Consider the following 22693-nt stretch of genomic DNA (forward strand, 5'->3'; position numbering starts at 1 on the left):
TGCCTGTGGAGGGACCCAGGGCCCCCAGACCCTGTGGCCTGGGACAGTTTCTACCTCTCTGAGCCCTGCTCCTCACCGGAATGGGGGATAGACCCATTTACCTTGAAGGCTTGTTGGAGTCACCCGGGCTGTGCCCTTGAAGCATGGCCCCGAGACAGCATGGGGTGGGCACTGGCTGCTGCCTCTTCCCTGCTGACCGGCCCTGCCCCCTGCAGTTCTCCAAGTCCATGGTGCTGGACGTGTACAGCGACTACGTGAACAACTTCACCAGCGCCATGTCCATCATCAAGAAGGCCTGCCTCACCAAGCCCGCGTTCCTCGAGTTCCTCAAGGTGGCCAGGGTGCCCGGGCCCCTCTTGCCAGGGCGTGGGCAGGGGGTTGCTCAGGAGGGAGGTTGTTCGAGTGCCCAGTGTCACGGTGTGACCCTTGGGGGCCCCACTCCCATGGGAAGACGTCCCTCCTGTGCCAGGGAGGGCGAGGGGGAGGTAGAGGGTCTGGAGGGCAGCCTGTGTCGTCACGTGGGTCCTTCACGTCCTGAGCCTCAGTAGGTGCTCGGCTGTGGGGCCTGCCTGTGGCCAGTCCTGCTGGCCTGGCCTGGAGGTGCAGAGTCACGCTGCTGCCCCTTTGCAGAAGAAAAGGACGGTCCCCACTGTGGGCGTCACACAGGAGAGTAGAGGTGGGAGGGCTGGGAACCTCAGGTCCTGCGTGGCCCTGGCCGTGCTCCCTGGCCGCCCCTGGGAGTAGAGTTGGCCCAGGTGGCCCAGCCTGCCGGAGCCCCCATCCAGCAGAGCCGGGGGGCCAGGCTTCCACAGGTCCTGGCAGGGGGTGGCGGGACAGGGTGCTCCGGGGGCAAAGGTCAGAGCAGGAGGCTGGAAGGGAAATGTCTCTGGCTTCTGGGAGCCCGGGCTCCTGGCAGGGAGTCTGAGGAGAGGCCGGGGCCCAGCTGAGTCTGGTTTGGGTTCTTGTGGATTGGCAGGTCCAGGGACTAGGACGGCTGTTTCAGGCAGTGGGAGCCCTGGAGAGTTCTGAGCTGGGGTCAGTGGGGGCAGAGGACCGTGGGGGAGCGGTGGGTCGCCAGGGTTGAGGCTGGGACCAGGTGACCGGTGGATGGAGCCGTGGACTGGGAGCATGATGTAAGTCTGGCCACCTTCACCTGGTCCGGCTCTGCTCTGGGTTTAGGTGGAGGGAAGGGTTGTCTGACTCTTTGCTGAAGTCAGACTCACGAGTCCAAAGTCGGAGATCCCAGTGTTGTCCTTAGTTCCGAGACCCACGGAGTCCTCTAGTCCCCTGAGTGGGGCCGGCAGGGACGAGGGGTGGGAGGTCCCTGGCTGTGGACCAGGCCTTGGGACTGAGCAGGGTCTGGGGACCATGTGTGGGAGCCAGGGCACTGCATCTCCCTGTAGAAGGTCATCAGAGGACACGCCTTGTCCCCTACAGCGGCGGCAGGCGTGCAGCCCGGACCGCGTCACCCTCTACGGGCTGATGGTGAAGCCCATCCAGAGGTTCCCGCAGTTCATCCTCCTGCTTCAGGTACCTCTGGGGCTCTGGTCACCAGTGACCCTCAGGGAGTGGCCGTGGGCCAGGGGAGCCTCACGGGGTAGGGGGCCCGGCTGGGCTCTCGTCCCTGACCCCCTGGCTCACGTCTGCTCCTGCAGCAGACCTGGCATCTGCCCAGGGCAGGAAGGACGCTCCCTCTGTGCACAGTGCCCTGGGCCTGGCCTGGCCAGGCGGGGGCTTCGGCAGGGGCCCAGAGTACCTGAGGGAGCCTCAGCCCTGCACAGGGCCCTGAGAGCAGGGGGCTGTCCCCGCTGCCGGGATGCACAGGCCGAGGGCACAGTGGCGTTTCCTTCTCCCTCCGCAGAGCTGTGGGGCCGTGGGAGGGGCTCAGCCTCCCCCCACAGCTGGCCAGTGCTGACCACCCATTCACACACTGCCCCATCTCAGCCACGTGAAGCCTGTGGCTCAGTGGCACTAAGGGCCTTCACGCTGTCCTGCAGCCACCGCCTCCGCCATCTCCAGAACCTGCTCTTCTTCCTTTCCCAGCCTGTCACCGTCATTCCCAGCCCTCCCCCCGCCGACGGCAGTTCCTGAGGGGGGATTGTTTCCGTGCCTGGCTTCGTTCACTTAGCGCCCTGTCCTCAGGGTGTGCCCGTCCTCAGGGTGCGCCCCTGCTGTGGCCCGGGTCAGGGTGTTCTTTTCTGAATGTGGACCGCATTTGGCTCCTCGGTGTACCCGCTGATGGACACTCGTCCTCCTGATCCCGACTCCTGTGAACGAGGCTGCCGTGGACTGGTGTCCCTTCGGGACCCTGCCCTCAGTCCTTCTGGGCGCACCCAGAGAGAGCCACACGCTTATTCTTTTCATTCAGTGGCTATTTCCATGTCCAGGACCGTCTGTCCGGGCTGCAAGCTGGGCTCTTTTCAGATCTGGTCTGTGCAGGCGGCCTAGGGCGTGGCTGACCCCCGGCGGGGAGGGCCTGCTGGGGTGCGTCCTCAGCCGAGCTCTCCCGGCCCTCGTAGGACATGTTGAAGAACACTCCCAGGGGCCACCCCGACAGGCTCTCGCTGCAGCTGGCCCTCACGGAGCTGGAGACGCTGGCCGAGAAGCTGAACGAACAGAAGCGGCTGGCTGACCAGGTGGCCGAAATCCAGCAGCTGACCAAGAGCGTCAGCGACCGCAGCAGCCTCAGCAAGGTGTGTGCAGGGCCCTGTCCAGTCCCTGAGAGAGGGGAGTCTCGCTTTCCAGCCCCCAGACCTGCGCTCGAGGCGTAGGTCCCAGTGGGCCCCAGGGTCCTGTTGGTGTTGGTTCAGGGTCAGAGGAGCCTGTTCGCTGGTGTCTTCTCGGGAAGACGCCGCCGCGCTGACCTAGTGCTGTCATGAGATGGGGGCTCGGGGTCTGGGTTTGAAAATTTTTTTTAATTAAAAAAACTTTCCCTGGCTCTGTGGACTCTCCCCTGGCTCTGTGGACTCTCCCCTGGCACTGTGGACTCTCCCCTGGCTCTGTGGGCTTTCCCTGGCTCTGTGGGCTTTCCCTGGCTCTGTGGGCTTTCCCTGGCTCTGTGGGCTTTCCCTGGCTCTGTGGACTGACCCAAGCCCTGTGCACGCTCAGCAAGGGCTCTGCCATCCCCAGCCCTTTTTTTTTGACGTGCAGTTTGGCTAAGTTGCCGTTTTCAGACACACTGGCCTCCTGCTTACAATCCTTCTGCCTCAGCCTTCCAAGAAGCTGGGGTTACAAAGTTGCCACTGTTTGGAATCTGGGTTTAAATCCAGGTTTTACCCCGTATGCTTCTTGCTGTGTGGCTTCAGGGGAATCTCCCAACCTCTCTGAACCTACTTGCTGCCTCTGAAATGAGAAGAGTTCAGTTGCACCTGATGCTCAGGGCCACTGGGGGACAAATCCTCATTGCTAGAGCCCTTAAGAAGGATGCAAATCCATGCCATGCATTGGGGTTGGCACTTTGGAACATTTTAGTAAAAAAATTTGAAAAGCCTACAGGTGTATCTGTGGAGACCTGTGTTTTTAGGACACAAGGTCGCGTCTCAGGTCGCCTGCTGTAAATAGGGGGCCCTCTGCCCACCGCTCCACCTGGGCCTGGGGGTCCCTGGGGGTCCCTGGCCACACCGTCTCTGGCCGTGGAGGGAGGAGGTGGGCTGGAGGTTCAGGGCGGGGCGACCTGCCCCACGGGTGCTTGAGGGCTGCTCTTTGGGGCGGGGCATCGTGTGGGGCCAGATTTTCGGGGGAAGAGCCCCTCTGGGCCCCTGGGGGTGAAGGTGGAGCTCAGGCTGGCGCTGGCAGTGCCTGGAGGAGCTCCTGGGGCAGGTGCAGCAGGACGGCAAGGGGCAGCAGTCTTTCCCACGTGCACCGTCCCCAGCCTGGGTCGCCATCTTGGAAGAGGCTGGGACCAGGTCACCTGCAGGGTCCCCGCAGCTCTGAGCTTCAGGTGTCCTGTGCTGCAGGACGCTCCGGCCTCAGGGCTGAACCCAGGGCTGCAGGGCGCTAGGCTCGCCTCTGCCGCTGAGCCTTGGCCGCCCTGCAGTCCTTACTTTGAGACAGGCCTGTCTTAAGTTGCTGAGGCTGGGCTAGAGCCTGTGTCCTCCTGCCCCAGGCCTCCGGAGCCACTGGGGACACAGCAGGTGCCCCTGCGCCCTTCCCCCACACAGTCTTTTTAGGAAAATGGAAGTTGACCACATTTAAAAACCCAGAGAGGTGCCAAAGACTCAGACCTGTGGCTCTTCTGGAAGAGCTGGCGCCCGGCCTGCCGTCCTGGGTGGCTCTGCGCCCTCGGCAGCGTGCCCGCCTCTCCCCATAGCATATCTGCAGGCTGGAGGGCGAGAGCCACAGAGGTCAGGTAGGGCTGGGCCTCCCCTGGGGACGTGCCCACTGGGATCCGGGCAGCTGAGGGATGCGGCAGGGCTACTCCACTGTCCCACGCAGGTGGGCTGTTTGGGCTTCTCTGGAGTAGAGGCTTCCGCCCGCCTTGGCCACTCATGTGGTCTTGGCACTCAGGGGCTCTGTCCCTCCCTGCCCTGTGGCCTAGCGGCCCTCTCCGCCTGGCTCCCGTCTGTGTAGCCGCTGGGGCTGAGGCCGCGTGGAGGCCAACCTCTTGGCATTTCCCTGGTGAGAGCCCTTCTGTTCTCTTCTCTGCGCCCCATGGAGACCTGGGCCGTGGCCTGTGGTGGTCACTGGCTAGAGGTCAGGGAGCCCACTGGATGTCGGGCAAGGTCCCCCGGGCCTCAAGTCCCCCTCTATCAAGTGAGGGCGAGCTGGACAGGCGGATGCTCCTGTGAAGAGGTGGTGGTGGCTTCACAGTGCGCTCTCCTGACTCCCTGGTCAGTCCTGGCCGGTTAGGAGACATGGTCAGTGATCACCCTCCCGCTGTCATCCAGGAGAAGCAGAAGCGAAACTGAGTGTCGCCAGAACGGAACTTTAAGGCTGTTTCAAAACGGCCGACTCAGGGCCCCCGGGTTCTCTTTCATCTGCTCGGGGTGGGGGTGCCATGGCCAGAGCCCAGGGACTTTCCTCTTCCCTGTGTGGGTCCTGGCACGCTGGCAGCTCTCCTGGGTGCCCTGCTGTCCCTCGGCCTGAGGAGTGTCCCCCTGAGCTGGCATTCGGCAGGAGCCTGGCCTTAGCTGGGCAGTGGACCCCGTGGGACCCGAGTCCCTCTGTGAGTCGGGGCAGTGGGGTCCCGTGGCTCCATCAGGCAGCGAGCCGGCTGCACAGCACATGAGGGTTCTGGCTGTGTCCTGTGCCATCCACTAGCTGGCAGTGGCCCTGGGCATGTCACCTTACCCTGGAATTTGTTCCTCACCTGGGATGTGGGGCTGAGCCAGCAGAGGCGTGGAATAGCACGTGCCACTGTGGTGCTGTCTTTGGGATTGGCAGATGCCAGCTCAGAGGCTTTGGACCCCAGAGTCCTAGGCCTGCTGGGCGGAGGGCGTCACTGAGGGCGGGTCTGTCCCTACCCCACCCGGCCATCTTGCAGGCCTTGTGTCCCTGCGGAGGCCCTGCCCCTCCACGGTGAAGACCGGGGCCAGCAGCCACACTGGGTTAGCTCCATGGGGCGTCCGTGGTGTGCCCCACTCGGTGGCCCTGCGGGTGTGCCCCCTGTGCCCAGCAGGGCCTCCCTGCTCTTGTGGGTGCGTCTCTGTCTTGAGACGCCCCATCTGAACCAAGGCCTGTGTTCTGTGCCCCAGGCTCTGGGGGTCGTGTGGCTGGCCCCGTCACCTGTGCCTACCCGTGCATCTGAGCAGCCGGTCCTACTGGGGACCCTGAGGTGCCCCCTGCTGAGGGCTGTACCCCTGGGGCTCCCAGCCTGCCCGTGTGGCTGTGGGGCTCGTGTCTTTGGGGAAGGTGGTCACAGGATTGCTGCAGGGACCTGGCGGTGCTGGCTCACCTGAGAAGGGGCGTCTGGCTGCTGGACCCAGCTCCTGCAAAGGGGCCCAGGCTCCCTGGCCTTGCCTGGGCACACAGCTCAGGGCCTGTCCCCCGCCCTCCTGTCTGTCTCCATCCTCTCCCGGTCTCGGGCTCCCTTTCTGTGTGGGGAGTTCTGTGTCTGGCAGGGTGATGTCCATTAGCCCCTGGACCAGGATGCTGATGTCGACTCCCCCTGCCCCCTCCCAGCTGTTGACCTCTGGCCAGCGGCAGCTGCTCCTGTGTGAGACGCTGACAGAGACTGTGTACGGTGACCGCGGGCAGCTGATCAAGTCCAAGGAGCGCAGGGTCTTCCTGCTCAACGACATGCTGGTCTGTGCCAACATCAACTTCAAGTAAGTGACCTGGGCCTGGGCGAGTAGCCCCGGGCAGCTGTCCTCTCAGGGACCTTGTCCCCTCCTACTGGTGTCTTGGCAGGCCCGTCTGTGGTGGGGTCCCACGTGAGCGCCGCTTAGGTCTCTGGTCCTCCACCCTCCTCTCGCCCGGGTTCCTAGTGCTGAGAAGGATGTGCAGAGGCCGGGAGCAGCCCCAGCCTTGGGCACAGCTGTCTATAGCTCAGAGCGGCCTGTTCCAGGCGTCCATGCTCTGTAACCGAAGCCTCCTGGGTCGTGACAGCTTTGAAGTTCAAGAGATTCTTCCTTGTATCTAACCTGAATCCCTGCTGCTTTAACTCCAGTCAGGTTTCCTCCACCCAGACTTCTCGGCACAGGCCTTAACCCTCCCCCTGCGGCCATTGGCTTCAGGCTGTGGGAGCCTGGTTCCCCCGCTCTGGGCCAGAGGCGCAGTGCCTCCCCGGGCCACGGTGGGCTCCACCTGAGGGACTCGAGCCAGCAGGGCTGAGGGGCTCCTTAGACCAGCAGACCAGGCTCTGCAGGCGGGGCCCTGCTCTGCCTCGGGCCTCTGGGAGCCGTACGTTCCATCCCTGGGGACTTCGGGCCACGGGGACTTCAGGGGCGCTGGTGTGCAGCCTTTGGCTTCCCTCAGACCCGGACCCGCGACACAGGCCTGGAGCCTGGGCTCACACTCTGGGTTCCTTCGTGTCCCCACCTGGCCTGGGCCACTCGCACGTGTCATGTCCCCTGCTTGGCTCTGCACGTGTCAAGGGCCGAGGCCCTTCCCCAGATGGTCCCTGGGAACTCCGGCTGTGACTCTGCCCTCAGGACTGAGCCCTCTAACTCATCCCGCAGCAACACAGCAGCAGTGCCCAAGCTTGGGGGGGGACACCGCCTCAGCTGCGGTGACTAGGACCCCAGCCGGTGGCAGGGCGGAGTGGGGAGGTGGGGACAGGTGCCCGGGGCCTGCCTGACTTAGACTCTGCACTCAGTCAGCTGTGCAGTGGGACTGGATCCCCTGTGGCGGTGGATCTGGGGTCCTGCTGGGGGCTGGCCTGTAACTCACTCTGTCCCTTGTCCATGTGCTGGGAGTCTGAAGTCCCCGTGTCTAGGTGCTGTGCCGGTCCCAGGGTGATCCATGTCCCCCTTCCCTCCTGCTCAGGCCCCAGGGAGGGGTGCACAGTGGGTGCTGGTGGCCCAGCGCTGGGGAATCAGGTGTTGTGATCTGAGCTGTCACTTAGGCCAGCTGAGCATTGGTGTCCTCATCTGGGACGGTACCCTGCTACAAGGCATGGCCCCGATGAAAGAGGTGACAGCAGGCCTGGCCTCCATTAGGTCCCCTCTGCCCACACCTGGCCTCTGGTGCCCTGACCCCCCAGGACCTGTCCCTCCTCCCACTCCCAATGCCAGCCCAGTGGCTGCCCCCAGCCTCGTGGCCCCACGGGACCTGCTCAGTCCCAGTAACCAGCTCCTCCCCCTGTCTCTCCCTCAGGCCCTCCAGCAGCAGGTAGGTGGTCTGGGCTCGGGGGCATGTGGCTCTGCGTCTGGGGCCGGGGCCTGGGCACCCTGGTGCTGATGCCTGGCGAGGGCTCCCCGCTCTGCCCGGCTTGGTCTTGCCTGAGGTTCGTGCTTGGGCGCGTGAGGCCCGGTGGCTGCTGTGCTGAGGAGCGGGCTCTGTGGCCTCTGGTGGGCGGTGGCGGGCTCTGCAGGGCGTGTCCTCCCTGTCCCTGCAGGGGCCAGCTAGAGATCAGCAGCCTGGTGCCCCTGGGGCCCAAGTACGTGGTGAAGTGGAACACGGCGCTGCCCCAGGTGCAGGTGGTGGAGGTGGGGCAGGACAGTGGCACCTATGACAAGGACAACGTGCTCATCCAGCACGCCGGTGCTAAGAAGGCCCCCGCCTCGGGGCAGGCACAGAGTGAGTACCCGCTGCCACTGCCGGGCTGGGGACCCAGGTGATGGGCGCTGGGCCAGAGGCTCCGCTGGCTCTGAGCCCCCGTGTCTCAGGGCCTCCGGCCACCCCTGCCCAGTCCCAGCCCGGCCAGCATGCGCACGTTCCCCACCCAGCCCCCAGCTGTCCTGGTCGCACAGTGCAGCTGGGACGTCCACTCCTGCCCGGGGTGGGGACTTGGGCGGGAGGTCCTCTGGGACTCAGCCTAACTCCCTGTAGTGTGAGGGCCAGGAGACCCCCACCCTGTGCTGGCCCAGTGCTGCTGGCTGCGAGGGGTCTCCCCATCTGGACGCTTCTCAGACCCCATGGCGCGGGGTCTCGAGCTCAGGGCTCCCGTGCCCGCAGCTCTCTGTCCGCTCTCTGCCCCCACATTGGCCACCCTGTGCCCCTGGGCCACCTGTCCTGGGGGCACTCACCTGCCCTGGCCCCCGCTGACCTTGCTGACCCTGCCTGGCTCCCGGTGGCCGTGCCCCTCCTCCACAGCCCGCACACCCGAGCCTCCCCAGGCCTCTCCTGCGTCCATCCATCCTTCCACATCCTCAGAGCAGCCTTTCTGGTGACAGGTCCCCTCGGGACTAGTGACTGTGACCCTTGCCCAGAGCCTGGGGCAGGGAAGCCAAAGTGCAGGGCTAGCAGAAAGGGACCTGTGCCCAGGACACAGCCACGGGCACGGGCACTGGGCTCCCTCGCCCCTCCCACACCTCTGCCCACTGGGTGGCCCAGGGTGGCCAGGGGCTGGCCAGGGGTGGCGTCAGCTCTGCAGTTCAGAATGGCTGCCGCAGTTCTGGGAGCTCTGGGGACCGGCCGCTCTGCCTGCCCTCCCTTGGAGGGCACCTGGAACCCACTTCCAGGTCTGGGAGGCAGGAGGAGCCCTGAGGACTCCGTGGCCTGCCTGCCTGCCTCCCTCGGGCACCGTGGCCTGCCTGCCCTCCTCTCCCTCCACACTATTTGGGGCTATTGCTGGGGGAGCCTCCTCCACATCCCTTGGCCAGACCCCCTGAGAGGTTGAGCTGGCCCAGCGTCGCCCGCCTGTGATCCCAGCTGCTTGGGCGGCTGAGGCAGGAGGACGGGCAGTTCAAGGCCAGCCTGGGCAACTTAAGACTTGTCTCAAAATAAAATGCAAAGTGTGGGGTGCGGCTCAGTGGCAGGGCACGGCCCCAGCACACCCAAGGCCCTGGTTCAGTCCCCAGCACTGCAGAATCTTGTCCTGGGATGATATTTGGTTGTTATTCAAACGTGAACAACCGCAAAGCTTAAGTAACCAACTCCTGCCTGTGGCCACTGAGCTACTGAACGCTCAGGGTGAGGTCACAGATTGGAAAAAACGAAGTTGCAGAACAGCAGAGTCCCCGTTAGCAGCGCTAGTTCAGTGTGACCAATGCGTTGTGAAACCCAGCTGCTCCCGGTGGGGACGCGGCCTCTCCTGCAGGCTCCCGGGAGGTCCTGTGCCTGTCCCAGGTGCCCTGGGGTGAGCCACATTCCCCTCCAGTCCCCTGTTTGGGTCACTGCACAGCCTTTCTTGCCCTTTGCTCGGGGTTAGTGTGTCCCTGACATCCCAAGCCCGTTCTGCTTTTTGCTTGGGACCTGGTGACCTTTCAGCTTAGCCCAGTGTCAAGGTCTGCGGGAGCCCCAACACGGGCCTCCTGGGGAAGTGGGGTGTGCGGCTGCTCGTTGGGGGATCGCTTGACTGAACCCCTGGCCCCTCTGCTCCCTGGACACCACAAGTCTCAGGCTGTGGCACGTGGCTGAGTGAAAACAGCCCAGGTCCCAGCGTGCTCTGGGGGACCTCCTCCTCCCTCCTGCCCTCCCCTGGGCCCCCACGCCCCCTGTGTCACCTCCAGAGACCTCCTCACCCTGCCACCGGCCCGTCACCTGAATCTCTCTTTCCGTCCACCATCTGTGGTTCGTTGGTTGTCCTCCCGACGGCCTGTCCACCCTGGCCCTGGCTCCATAAGAGCAGGACCTGCTGTCCCCAGCACCTGGCACAGCACCCCCACAGCGGGTCCTCCGCAGGCGGAACACCCCCCGTTCGCGGGTTCCTCAGTCGCAGTGACTCTGCCCTGCCACTGTCCACTCCCTGCCCACGGGGAGTCTCTGCTCTCGGGCACAGCTGCCTGGTGTCGGACTCGGTGCCCCCTGCTCTGGGAGCTGTGGGGCAAACCCACGGTGGGCGCTTCCTTCCGTGTCCCCAGGGCCACCTTCCCAGCATGGCGGCTCTCCGTTTTACGTGAGCCGGTTCTTGGCTTCTCGTTGGCACCTCCGCACGCCGGAGTCTGAGCCAGGCCTCTTCTCCGCCCAGACAAGGTGTACCTGGGCCCCCCGCGCCTCTTCCAGGAGCTGCAGGACCTGCAGAAGGACCTGGCGGTGGTGGAGCAGATCACGCTGCTCATCAGCACGCTGCACGGCACCTACCAGGTGTGCGCCCGGGCCGGCTGGGGCTGGGCTGGGCTGGGCTGCTCCCCTGGCCCTGACCCCCAGGCAGCGGCCTCAGGCCTCTCTGGTTCTCTGCACAGTGGCTGGTGGTCTCGCAGCCCCTTCCTGGGTCTCTGCCCCAGGCTGGAGCGGAAGCTGGCCAGGAGGGGGTCCTCTCTCCGAGGGGGGCTGTGGGGTGGGCTCTGAAATTAGGCCGGGGGTCCCAAGCCAGGGCCCCAGGGCTTCTGGAGTTGCTGCCTCCTGCTGCATCTCCTGCGGCTCTCTGGGGCCCAGGCTGTGCAGTGACCTTGGCCTCCCTCCTAGAACCTGAACATGACGGTGGCACAGGACTGGTGCCTGGCCCTGCAGAGGCTGATGCGCGTGAAGGAGGAGGAGATCCACTCGGCCAACAAGTGTCGCCTGCGGCTCCTGCTTCCTGGGAAACCCGACAAGTGAGGGGGCGTCTCCACGAGGGGGAGGGGGCTGCCACCTCAGCTGGGCCACCTGCAGGTGGGGGATTTGGAGAGGGGGCACCTGGAGCCGTCCTGCCCGTCAGCTTGCTGTGGTGGGAGCAGGTGTGTTCCCATGTGGGCCATGCCCGGGGCAGCACCTGGCACGCAGTAGGTGTTCATGAAAAGATTCCAACTGGACGGACGGGTGCCATTGAGGGCCAGGAGCACCTGGACACTCTGCTGTGGTTGGTCCTGCTGCAGGCTGTCCCTTTCACTCGCGTCACGCCGTGCTCCACCAGTCCTGTCCCCAGGCCCAGCCTCCCCAGTGCTGTCCTGTCCTGCTCAGAGGTCCTGCTGACGTGTCAGGGTTGGTGACAGAGCTCACGGCTCAGCCCTGTGGAGACGGGAGTTACCTGTCTGGCCATCCCAGGTGGTGTGCGGGGGTCTTACTGACCTTCCACCCTGAGGAGGGGAGGCCTGGAGGGCCACGTGCAGACCCAGGCCACATGGTGAGGGGCAGAGCCAGCTCCACTGGCGTCTGGCTCTGAAGCCCAGGCTGTGCAGCCAGGGCTCCCTGTGCAGGTTTTGTCCTCGGGACTAGGGAAGGTGGGGACAGAGTCTCATAAGGACAGTGGTGGAGGGAGAGGAGAGCGGAGCCCTGAGGTCAGAGGCCGGCCTGCGCTTGGGCCTGGAGGCTGCAGCCTTGAGCTCTCCTCCAGCTTGAGGTCCCTGCGGAGGGGCCTGGCTGCACCCTTCCCCTCTCCGTGCCCGACTCCCCTCCAGGAGGTTAGTGACACTGCCCGGATGCCTCCTGGGGGGTGGCCCATGTGGAGGACTGTCCCCAGAGGTCTCTAAGGGGCACCTGCTGGTCAGAGGTGAGGGGTGGTGTGTGGACAGAAGTGGCCTCTGGCCGGCCCATTCATTCACGTGTTCACTTGCAAACACGGAGCAGCTGCCCGGGCAGGTGCTGGGAGCAGAGCCCGGGGATCCGGCTCCCTCCAGAGGCTCACGGCCAGCTGACAGGCCTGGGAAGAGCCGGCCAGGTGGAGCTGGCTCTGCCAGGCACAGGGCCAGGATGCCTGGGGCCTTCTGGGGAGCGAGGCTGGCCTCTGTGGCCAGGCACCTCCTCCCTGGGTCTCGGTGGGTGGAGGGAGGCCTTCCCCAGGGCGGAGCTTTGCCAGGCCGCTCGCTGGCCACTGCTCTGAGCAGGTCCCCCCAGCCTCCAGTGCACGTGGCATGGACCAGAGCGAGGGTCGGGGAGCTGGGCCTCATAGCGGGCACTCACTCCCACCCTCGTCCTTCTCGCTGCAGGTCCGGCCGCCCCATCAGCTTCATGGTGGTGTTCATCACCCCCAACCCCCTGAGTAAGATCTCCTGGGTCAACAGGTTGCATTTGGCCAAGATCGGACTCCGTGAGTAGCCTGGGGGCGCATCTGGGGGGTGCAGAGGGACGGGGATCCAGGGGCCACGGGCAGCGAGGTTTGTGAGCTGGAGGGAGGGGGCTCGGGAGAGGAGCACCTGGAGTCCTGAGTCCCCGTGACCTCGGATTTGTCACTTGCCCTCTCTAAGCTCAGCGTCCCTGTGTTGCACGGTGGACTTGACATTGACAAAAAGTACGTGGGTGGTGGCCGGGGACCTGAGGGAGGTGGGGGTAGGGAGGGACCACTGAAGGTTCTCCTGATGGGGACATGGAAACATCCTAAAATCGGGAGTGGCGGTCCCCCCCCCCCCCCCCCCCCGCCGCCATGTGCTGGAAACCAGGGGAATGTCCTCTTTAGAAGGCGGGGGTTGTGGTCACTGAGTCACATCTCAATATAGCTGACCCTCAGCGCCCCAGCGAGGCAGGTCAGACTCCGCTAAGGCTCCACCAGAGCCTCTGTGTGCTCTCCTCCCCCGCGCCCCGCGGTGCCGATGCAGGTGGACAGGGCGCGTTTTGAGGGCTTCTCCTGTGGCCAGCGCTTTCCGAGCATTTTGCCGTTTTTTAGTTTAGTGTTTAGTGACCCTGGGTGGGTCTTCTGTGAACCCCTGTTCACCATGAGGGTCCTGAGGCCCAGGCAGGGCAGTGATTTGCGTGAGGTCGCACCGCCCACGGCAGCTCTGGGACTGGGAGGTGGGCGGCCAGCCCAGAGCCAGGCTGCGTCCCTCCCGACCGTCCTGCTCTCCCGTGGCGGGGTTCTGGCCGCGCCACCGCTCATGACGTGGGATTGCTCGGCTCTGAGTTTTGGTGAAAGGCCCCACTCCCACCTGTCAGAGCCGCACTGCTCCTGCCTCCTGGAGTCCCCCATGCTGACCCAGCCAGTGGCAGGGCACTGTCCGTTTCCCTTTGGTTTTGGGGTGATCTCTTTACAGTTGTGCACATCTCCAGTAGGTTTCCTTGGTGCTGGGATTGGACCCAGGGCCTCTACCATGGAGCCACACCCCCAGCCCAGCCTGGCCTTGGGCTTGAGACCCTCCTGCCTTAGCTTTCCCCCCGCGCCCAGCTCCAGTGGGTCTCAAGTCGCCGTGGGAAGGAGTCGGGCTGGGGCTCTCCTCCGTCCACAGCACCCCGTTTATGGAGTCTTGCAGTCCTCTTGGGCCTGGGGAAGACCAGTGACAAAACCCAGAGAGAGCCTTGCTCCCAGGAACTTGCCTTAGAAGGGCCAGGTGGACATTAGATGGGATGCAAATCAGCAAGGGGACCTGTCCTGCGAAGGGGTAGCGGGAAGCCTTGGGGCCACTGAGCGGCCTGCCAGGTGACATTCAGAGCTGTGCAGAGATCTGGGTGAATGGATCCAGGTCTAGGGACCTCAAGTTCAGGGGTCCTGAAATGGGGAAAAGGAAGGCCAGAGTGGCCAGAGCTGCTGATGGACAGGGAGGGAAGCCGTGGTTGGGCTGGGCCTGGGGGCTTGTGCTGGCCATGCTGGGACCGTTCATGTGGCTTGGAAAGTGGGCAGTATTGCCCCCATATTGAGGTCCAGGGGGGTCACTCTGGCCTCTGTGCAGACAGGGTGTTGGAGTGGGGGAGGGGAGGGCGGAGCTGGTGACTCAGGAGGGACAGGGAGAGGCCTCGCCCCAGCCAGTCCCTGTGGGTCAGGATGATGTTGCCCCTGCTGCTGTCCCTTGCGGAGGGCTGTGGGATTCTGGCCTCAGAAGGGCAAAGGTGGACTCCGGCCAGGCCTCGGGCCACATGCTCCCTCCCCACTGTGCCCTGTGCCTGAGCTATCCCCTGGGCAAACGCCCAGGCCCCGTTTGTGCACCTGCTCTGGAGGCAGATGAACCTCCCTGTGGATCCCCTTCTCTTTGCTGAGGGGCCAGGCGCGGGGTGGACGGAGCCGAGCGCTGGGGGGGTGCAGGTTGGGGGGCAGCGCTGGTGGAGGGGCGCAGACTAGGGGGGCGGGCTGGGCGGAGCCGAGCGCTGGGGGGGGCAGTGCTGGTGGAGGGGCACGGGCTGGGGGGCGGGCAGGGTGGAGCTGTGTGCTGGGGGGATGCAGGTTGTGGGGGGCAGCACTGGGGGGTGGGCTGGGTGGAGTGTGCTGTTGGCCACGGGGCTGGGCTGGGCAGTCAGGGACTTATCTCTGCAGAGCTTCACTGCAGCAAAGCTGTAGGGGAAGGAGAGTCATCTGAAATCTGGTTTGAATGCCTGGGTCCCCCTGGGGCTTGAATAATTTGTTCCTTTTATTTTGCCACTTTGGTTTTTTAGTTTTAAGCTGCAGTGCCTGGTGGGGGAGAACTAATAAGAGCGGTGAAGGCGGACGGGTGCGGTGCTCCTTTCTTGTATTTTATTGTTTCTGTCTTTCCTCCCTCTGCGGCCTCAGGTGGTCAGGGTCGGGGTCGGGGTGCTGCAGAGCCAGGGTCTGGGGGCCTCCATTCTGCTCCTTGGATGGGCAGGGAGCCCTGCAGGGACCTGGGGACCCAGCACAGACCCAGCATGGTCCTGTGGTCCGGGGACAGGCAGGGCCCTCAGGAGCAAGGTGTGAAGGTCAGTGAGGCTGTCCCTGCCGCGTGCCATGGGGCTGTGACCACCTGCATTTGCTTCCCAGCTCTGCCACTTCTGGGTGTGGTGACCTCAGCAAACTGACCCCAGATGCCTGGGACTTTAATTTAGAAAATGGGACAAGTGCCCAGGGCTCCCATGAGGGGCACGGAAGGTTTGGGGATAGCCAGTGCTGGCCGTAGGAGCTGTGAGGTAAGCCCCTGGGACGAGGAGTGTCCACATTCCACGGTGGGGGAGTGGCCCAGGGTCAAACCGGCTCTATACAGTGGGGCCAGGGCACCTGCCCACCTTGGCTGACCATTGGCCTGCAGCTGAGAAGGTTGCAGGGGGGTGCAGCCGAGGTGAGGCGGGGGCTCCCTCAGTCCCCCTCTGGCTCTCCAGGTGCTGCCTCTGGGCCCTTGCACAGCCGGGCCTGGGGCCTCTCCCACCTCAGCCCGCGTTTCCCACCTCCTGAGAGGACCTGGGCCTGGCCATGGGTACCACACTCAGAGGTGGAGGACGTGGGCAGGTGCAGACTGGTTCCGTCTAGCTGTCCAGCCTCGGTGTTCACAGTGACGGCCAGGCCACCCACTGATGGTGGCCAGGGCAGCGTGCTGAGCATGTCCTCTGCTTCATCTCCGGTGGCCCTTGGGACTCTCCCAGGGGTTGGTGCTGGGGCCACCCAGGCCCCACCAGGGAGCGGTGGCCCCTTTCTCCAGGAGCAGGGCCAGGGGCACTGATCACGGAGCCTGGCTCTGGAAGGCCGTGGCCATTGTCTGGCCTCCCTGGAAAACAGGTGACAGACGCATACTGAGGCTCTGCCCAGCCTGACCCCTGGGCTGTCCACGGGGGCCACCGTGACAGTCGCTGCAGGCAGTGGGGCTGAGCTCAGTCGGATTTGGGAGGCCGGTGAGGCTGGAGAAGCAGGGCAGGGCCAAAGAGGGACCTGCCTCTTCGTAGTCCTGACGGGCAGCCACAGCAGCGAGGGCAGTGAGCATGATGGCCACCGTTCCCAGGGCCTGCTACACGGGCCATGTGCCTGGCTTCCCAGTACCGTGAGACTCCAGATGTGGGGACGATCCTCTCATCTTCTAGGCGAGGCCACAGGCTCAGAGAGCTGTCGCCCAGCGAGCTGTTGCCCAGCGAGGTGGAAGGGGGCTCTCCCAGCAAATCAAGGGGCTGTTCTGGGCTGGGGGTAGCTTCCCTCCCCCAGCTGCCCTGTCTGCCCCAGGGTGTTCGGTGGGTGCTGGCCCGCACAGTTGGGCACTAAATAAGCCCCACTCAACGTCATTTGGAAATCACAGCCTTGCCATCAGTGCCAGTCCTGCAGTTGCTTGTCCCCAGCGGGCTTTCATTGTCCCCCAGCAGCTCTGATTTGGCCTCAGCCATGATGGTGTCGTGGGGGAACAGTGCTGTGGCAGATGGGGAGCAACGACTCCATTTCCTTTTAACGTTCCCAATTGTAGACGCGGACGGCACCATCTGGAAGGAGAAGGTCAGATCATGAAAAATATATATGACAATAAATTCCGGGGACTCCTTGCGCTGTGCGTGGGCAGGGAGGGAGATGCACCCAGGTGACGGGGAGGCGGGGTGGGCGCACAGGCGCTCGCTCACTGGCCCCGGGAGGCCACCTGGAGCTCGGCTGGACTCCACTTGACCTGGACCCCGCTGGACTGTAGGCTCCCTGGGGACAGCGAGTGTCACAGAGCCTGCCTATCTTTTTTGGCCACTGGGGAGCTCGCCCCAGAGGCAGCAGGGCAGGCACCACCGGCCTGCCTGCCACCGAGAACAGGGCTGCCCCATCCCGCCGTGCACAGGTGCTGTGCTGAGTCACATGGGTGCTGTGCTGGGTGCCTCGTGAGTCAGCTCCTCAGTGCCCAGGCCTGGGCCCTTCCCTTGACTTCTCCCTGCATAGAATGCAGGTGGAAAGCCCTATGTCCTACCCTGCGGCCACCACAAGGACCACAGGAGATACGGGTGACCCTGACTGTGTGCAGTCTCATGGTGACTGCACAATGGCCGGAGTGGCCATTCCCCATGGTCTTGGTCATCCACACATCAGCTATGTCTCTACCTTTCCTGGTGGCGAGGGCAGGTTTTCTGTGATAGTCTCGAGGTCCAGTGGGGTGGAGGGCCGACGGGGAGGCTGCGTCCGGGCCAGCTCAGGAGGTCAGCCTTGGTGACTGTGCCTGAGTGCGGGCGTGGGCCTCCCTGCATCACCTGATGTTTGCCAGTGTCTCTAATTCCCCAGAGCCACCTAACTCAAGGGCTGGCCACCTGTCCTCTGTGGTGACCATTCCTTCCCTGACACCCAGCATCTCCCTAACGAGAGCTAGGTGTGTCTGTGAGCGCAGCGGGCAGTCGGACACCTGCAGGATGAGGCTCTGGGGGGGGCTTTGTGCACCTGGGACTTGTCGTGGGCTGTGGTGTGTCCTGCACCGTGAGCAGGGGCCGTCGCCGGGATGGAGATGTGGCAGGAGGTCTGGTGCAGTAGGGGAGCTGGGCTCCACCGCAGCACAGAGGCCCAGGGTCCCCAGCGCCGGGAGAGCCGCGTCCCGACAGCAGCTGAGCTGGACGCACCCCGGGCTGGAGACGCCTGCACCTGGCTGCCTCAGCCAGCTCAGACCCTGCGGAGCCGGCGCCAGGCCCTGCATGCCACGCCCGCTTCGTGCCTGAGAGCTCAGGACTGCCCCGGCCTCCGTAGGCTCTGGGACTGCGGGGCAGAGACAGGGCCTGCCGTGAGACCCCGGCCCGCTGCACGCCGTGGGCTCGGCTGTTGGCACCTGTGCTGGCTGGGCTGGCGGGGACTCTGGTTGTCCCGCGTCACCAGGGAGGATGAATGGACATGTAGCCACCACTGTCCCAAGTTGGAGCTTTTTGTGTCTGTGGGGTCAGGGACTGTGACGTCTCCAGTGGGGTGAGGACAGTGTGGGGTGAAGCAGGCCCAGAGGCGGCCAGTGGGGGCTCTCTGAGGGGATGGGCACAGCCTGCAGGGACCGAGGGCAGCACTTGGGCAGAGGAGCCCAGTGACCAGAGATGAGGCTGGGGAGAGGGACGGTCCTCAGAGCCCTGCCAGAGGCGTCCGGGTCTCATTCCTGGGGGACCGGGAGTCAGTTGATCATTCCAAGTGGGGTGTGGCCGGGACCAGGATGCGCTCCTCAGGGCCCTGGGGTGCTGAGGGCGGACGGGCTGGGTGAGGCCGGCCGTAGGCTGACCTCTGGCCTGTTCCCTGCCTCCTCCCCCGAGCAGGCTGGAGCGGGGAGGCTGCCGTTCCACGGTCATGCTGGGGATCCGCCTCCCGGTCCAGGGCTTCAGCCAGCGTCACCAAGCCCCTGGGCCTCGGTGACCCCAGACTGGCTGGGCAGCAGCTGCTGCAGGTTCAGAGCAAGAGCCGACCTTGGGAGTCGGACAGATGTCGTCCACCCGCCATGGCTGTGACCTGGCCACGCCCTCAGTCCCTGCTTGCCAGTCTCACCACCTGTGAATGAAAGTCGCCCTTCTGTCCCTGCCTGGCTCCAGGGCTGAGCCAGGGAGCAGGTCTGCAGCCCCCAGCATGGCCCTGTGTGGCCGTCCTCACTCGGCACGTGGTGGCCAGGGGCTACTTCTTGGAGGAGGCTGCTTGAGAAGGTCCTGCTGTGGGGACCTGGCTTAACGGCTCTGTGTACAGTTGTCCCTACACACCCGACTTGGGCTGGGCTTGGGCACCCGTGCTCCTGACAGATGCCCGGGCAGGGTGGCCTTGGGGAAGCAGGACAGTGCTCTTCCTCGCCTTCCTCCTCATGGTCAGGTGAGTGCGCACTGCGGCCAAAGCCACTCTGTCCGCCTCCCACCCCAGAGTGGGAATTCGAGGCCGCCTGGACCTGGACTCTGTTAGCTTCTTAGTGGTTTTTGTTTGGTTTTGGTCCCAGGGATTGAACCCAGGGGCACTCGACAACTGAGTCACATCCCAGCCCCTTTTTGTGTTTTACTTAGAGACTGGGTCTTGCTGAGTTGGTCAGGGTCTTGTAAGTTATTGAGGCTGGCTTTGAACTCGCCATCCTCTTGCCTCAGCCTCCCGAGCTACTGGGCTTACAGGTGTGACTGCTGCGCCCTGTGACGCCTCAGTGTTTAACTGAATCCCTTTCCCTTCTGTTATTTTACTGGATGCTTGTCGCATCTGCAGGTGACGGTGTCTTCCTCACCCCTGCTGGATGGGTGAGAGAGGACCAAGGGTGCTCGGTGACGGGGTCAGGCAGGGACTCTGCCCTGAGCTTCCCAGCTCCCTGCCCAGGGCCCGTGGCCAAGTCCCTGGAGTGAGCCGAGTTTCGTCTCAGACTGGCAGGAGCGTGGGGGGGCACCTGGCCAGGCATTGTGGGTCCCTTGAGGGTCAGTGCCCTGGGCCTGAGTGGCCCTGGCCTTGAGCTGCTCCCTGCTGGCCGGGCGGCTCTGACTGGCTCACCGACCGCCTTCCTCGTGCTGCAGGGGAAGAGAACCAGCCGGGCTGGCTGTGTCCAGACGAGGACAGGAAGAGCAAAGCCCCCTTCTGGTGCCCCATCCTGGCCTGCTGCATCCCCGCCTTCTCCTCCCGGGCCCTCAGCCTGCAGGTGAGTGCACCCCCGCGGCGGTGGTTGAGGGAGAACCAGGCTTTCCAGGGAGCCCCGTCGGTGGAGAGGCCCGGTGCTGGGGGCCAGCAGCTGCTCCACTGCTTGCGGACGGCTCTGGCCCAGCCCTTCGGTTGGCCCAGAGTTGGCTGCCCCACCACGAGCGTGGGGGTGAGTGGCCAGCAGGGGTCACGCGAGTGGAAAATCCCGTTATTCTGAGATGAAGAAATGATCTCATCCGTCGGTGGCCTGACTCCAGAACGTTCTGGAGGGCTGTGCCAGGCGCTGTGGGTCAGGCCCTTCCGGATGCTGCCAGGCGGAGGCTGCGCTGGCGTGGGGCCACCTTCGCCATGGGTGCTCTGCAGCCACCGTGCTGTGTCGAGCCGGCCGTGCGGCTCTGTGACCGGTGGTCCCTCTCTGGTCTTGATGTTTGCAAAAGCCCTGTGACTGCTCTGGCCTGTGTCTGTACCTGTCCCACAGTTGGGAAGAAGGCTAGACAGGTGACGTGATCTCAGCTAGTGAGGGACGCATCCAGGAATCGGAAGCTTACTCCGCCTGACGCCAGCCCCACGGTCCTAGCACCGCCCCCGCCGGTCACCTGTCCCTTATGTCCTAGCAGAGCCCACCCCTCCATCTGGATCAACTGTGTCCCTCCTCTCCCAGGCAGATGAGGACATCTCAGCTCTGGGGACGGGAGAGCAAGCGTGGGACCCAGGCCAGATAAATAGTCCAGGAGACTTGCGGATGGGCAGTAGACTGGGGTCTAACAGCTGAAAGAACAGCCCTGAGATGTAAGTCCGTTTGTTCATTCATTTGTTCATCTGCCTCCACTCACGTGTAATTTCTGAGCACCTACTGTGTGCTAGACCCTGGGAATACAGTGGTGACTACGCAGCTCTCAGTCCAGGGCAGAGGTAGGCAGGACCCGGCAAGGAGACGGAGAGCCGTCCAGCAGAAACCCTGAGGGGACCACGGAGTTAGGAGGAGGTGGCAGAGACCTGAATGGCAGAAGGGCCCCAGGGCAAGGATGGTCCAAGTAGAGGAACCAACCCAGAGGCCAAGGTGGCAGCCGGCGGGGGCTGGTGGGAGCTGGTGTGGCTGCCGCCTGGTGGCAGGAGCTGCTCCCGAAAGCCCAGGCCAGCAGCCTACCAGGAACAGTAGTCATTGGCTCAGGGCTCTCCAGAACCGTCCAAAGTGTGGCGCTGGCATCTGCAGAGGGCCTTGGCGCTGCGCCACCCTGTGGTGGGAGGTGGAAGTGCAGGCGCGCCTGTGAGAGGAAACTGGGCCGAACTCTCCATTATCAGGAACCCTCTGCCACAAAATGCCCTCGTGTCCTAATTATCTCTTAAAGTCCTCATTTTTCTGCTGTTTCCGTTGCAATTAAATGTCGACATGAGTTTCAGAGGGGACACTCAGATCCTGGCAGTGAGCACTGAGGTCAGTGGCTGGCCAGGCTGAGCAGGCTTGGATTTACTCTCAGAGCCACGGAAAGCCCTGGGCTGTCCCCAGCCTGAGACCAGCACCCTCTGACTCATTTTGAGTCCCTCGGATCCTTCTGGCTGGCAGAGAGCTGTAGATAGTGGCCATGGGGGCTAGCAGGGGACGGATCAGAGGCCAGTGCAGGGGCCTGCTGTGGTGTGGAGGCCAGGGTGAGGCATGGAGGCCAGGGCTGGGCCCCAGGAAAGGTCAGTAAGGCCCTTGCTTCAGCTGCCAAATTTATGCAGGTGCCCCAAATCTCAATAATCAAGATGAATGATATTTTAATGCAATACTTTGAAAAAAAAAACCCCAACTCAACAGACTCTAGCCTGTGGTTTGGCTGTTTTTATTTTTTGGTAAATAAAGGCTGGGATCAGGGCCTGGGGTGGAGGCCAGAGTCCATAGGGAAGTGATTCTTGGGGACCCCTGTGTCTGGGACTCTCCGTTACCCCCAACCTGGGTCGAGGGCCCCAAGACCTCCCCATGGAGCTCTCGGGCTCGGGGACGCGTGGCCGGAGCATCCTCGTCCCGCACGGCCCTTCCTGCTGGGTCCTGGGAGCCTTCTTGCTGGTTGAGGGGACTGTGAATGTCCGCGGGTAATGGCCTGTGGGCTCCTGGGGGACATACTGAAACTGAGTGGTCCCACGCTAGTCCCCGAGACCTGTGGCTGCTGTCTCGTGCCCCTCCCACCCCAGATCACACAGAAGCCCCAGCAGCTCCGTGTCGGCGGCCTGGTGCACCAGAGCTTGGAGAGCCAGGGCCTTGGCCACTGCGGCAGGAGCAGGTGTGAGCACGCGGGGTGCTGCCTGGGCCTCCCGCCCTGCCTCTGCCGGCTCCCAGGTTGTCTCTTGGGACCAGGCTGGGTGCTGTGCACTGTGACATGCTTTAGGACCCTCGTGCCTTGGGCAACAGGGCGTGGTCCTGGCCTGCAGGGGCTGTGGCCAGGATGGCCAGGGCCCAGCACTGTAGCTGAGCAGCCTTGTCTGCATCTTCACCGGCCTCTGTAACAGAACTGCTATTGGTTGGGGTCTTATCTGCTTTCTGTGCTATAACCAAATACTTAAGGCTGGGAACTTTATAAGGAAAAGAAGTTTATTTAACTCACAGTTTTGGAGTCTGAAGTCCAAGCTGAAGTGTACCCCACCTATCTGTTTGGCCTCTGATGAGGTCTCAGGGTGATGGCATTATAACGGCACTTGTGAGAGTGATCACATGGCGAGAGAGGAGCCAGAAGGATTTGGGGGCCGGGCTCGCTCTTTATATAGTAGCTCCTTCTCTTGGAAACTAACTGGTGTTGTACGAGAAGGACCTTAATTCCTTCCAAGGGCAGTGCCCAGTGACTGGATCACCTCCCCCTGCTCCCCCGGCTCCCCCCATCTCTAAAAGGGCCCACACCCCAGCATTGCCACCCTGGGACAAGCTTCTGGCACTTTGGGGCACACACTCAAGCCAGTTCCAAAACACAGCATTCTGGGACCTGCTAACTGCGCCAGTGCCCACCTGTGGCAGCCCCCACCCCGACTGGCCCCCTGCATGGCCCGCCCGGCTGCTGGCTGAGTTGCTGTGCAGAAGGCCGCGGCTCCCCAGGCACCAGCTGTCCAGCA

General features: G+C 63.8%; 1 protein-coding gene across 1 annotated transcript in view; it reads left to right on the top strand.

Moving 5' to 3' along the window:
• The window catches only part of Arhgef10l (Rho guanine nucleotide exchange factor 10 like), a 111718-nt gene that overhangs the window by 56798 nt on the left and 32227 nt on the right, over nucleotides 1–22693 (top strand). Inside the window, 10 exon segments of the mRNA XM_026400866.2 lie at nucleotides 216–332; nucleotides 1438–1530; nucleotides 2520–2693; nucleotides 6121–6266; nucleotides 7756–7770; nucleotides 7997–8178; nucleotides 10511–10626; nucleotides 10948–11075; nucleotides 12387–12487; nucleotides 19492–19613. Of these exon segments, the coding sequence (XP_026256651.2) occupies nucleotides 216–332; nucleotides 1438–1530; nucleotides 2520–2693; nucleotides 6121–6266; nucleotides 7756–7770; nucleotides 7997–8178; nucleotides 10511–10626; nucleotides 10948–11075; nucleotides 12387–12487; nucleotides 19492–19613 (1194 nt within the window).

This window comes from Urocitellus parryii, chromosome 11 (genome assembly GCF_045843805.1).
Source record: "Urocitellus parryii isolate mUroPar1 chromosome 11, mUroPar1.hap1, whole genome shotgun sequence".
NCBI lineage: Eukaryota > Metazoa > Chordata > Mammalia > Rodentia > Sciuridae > Urocitellus > Urocitellus parryii.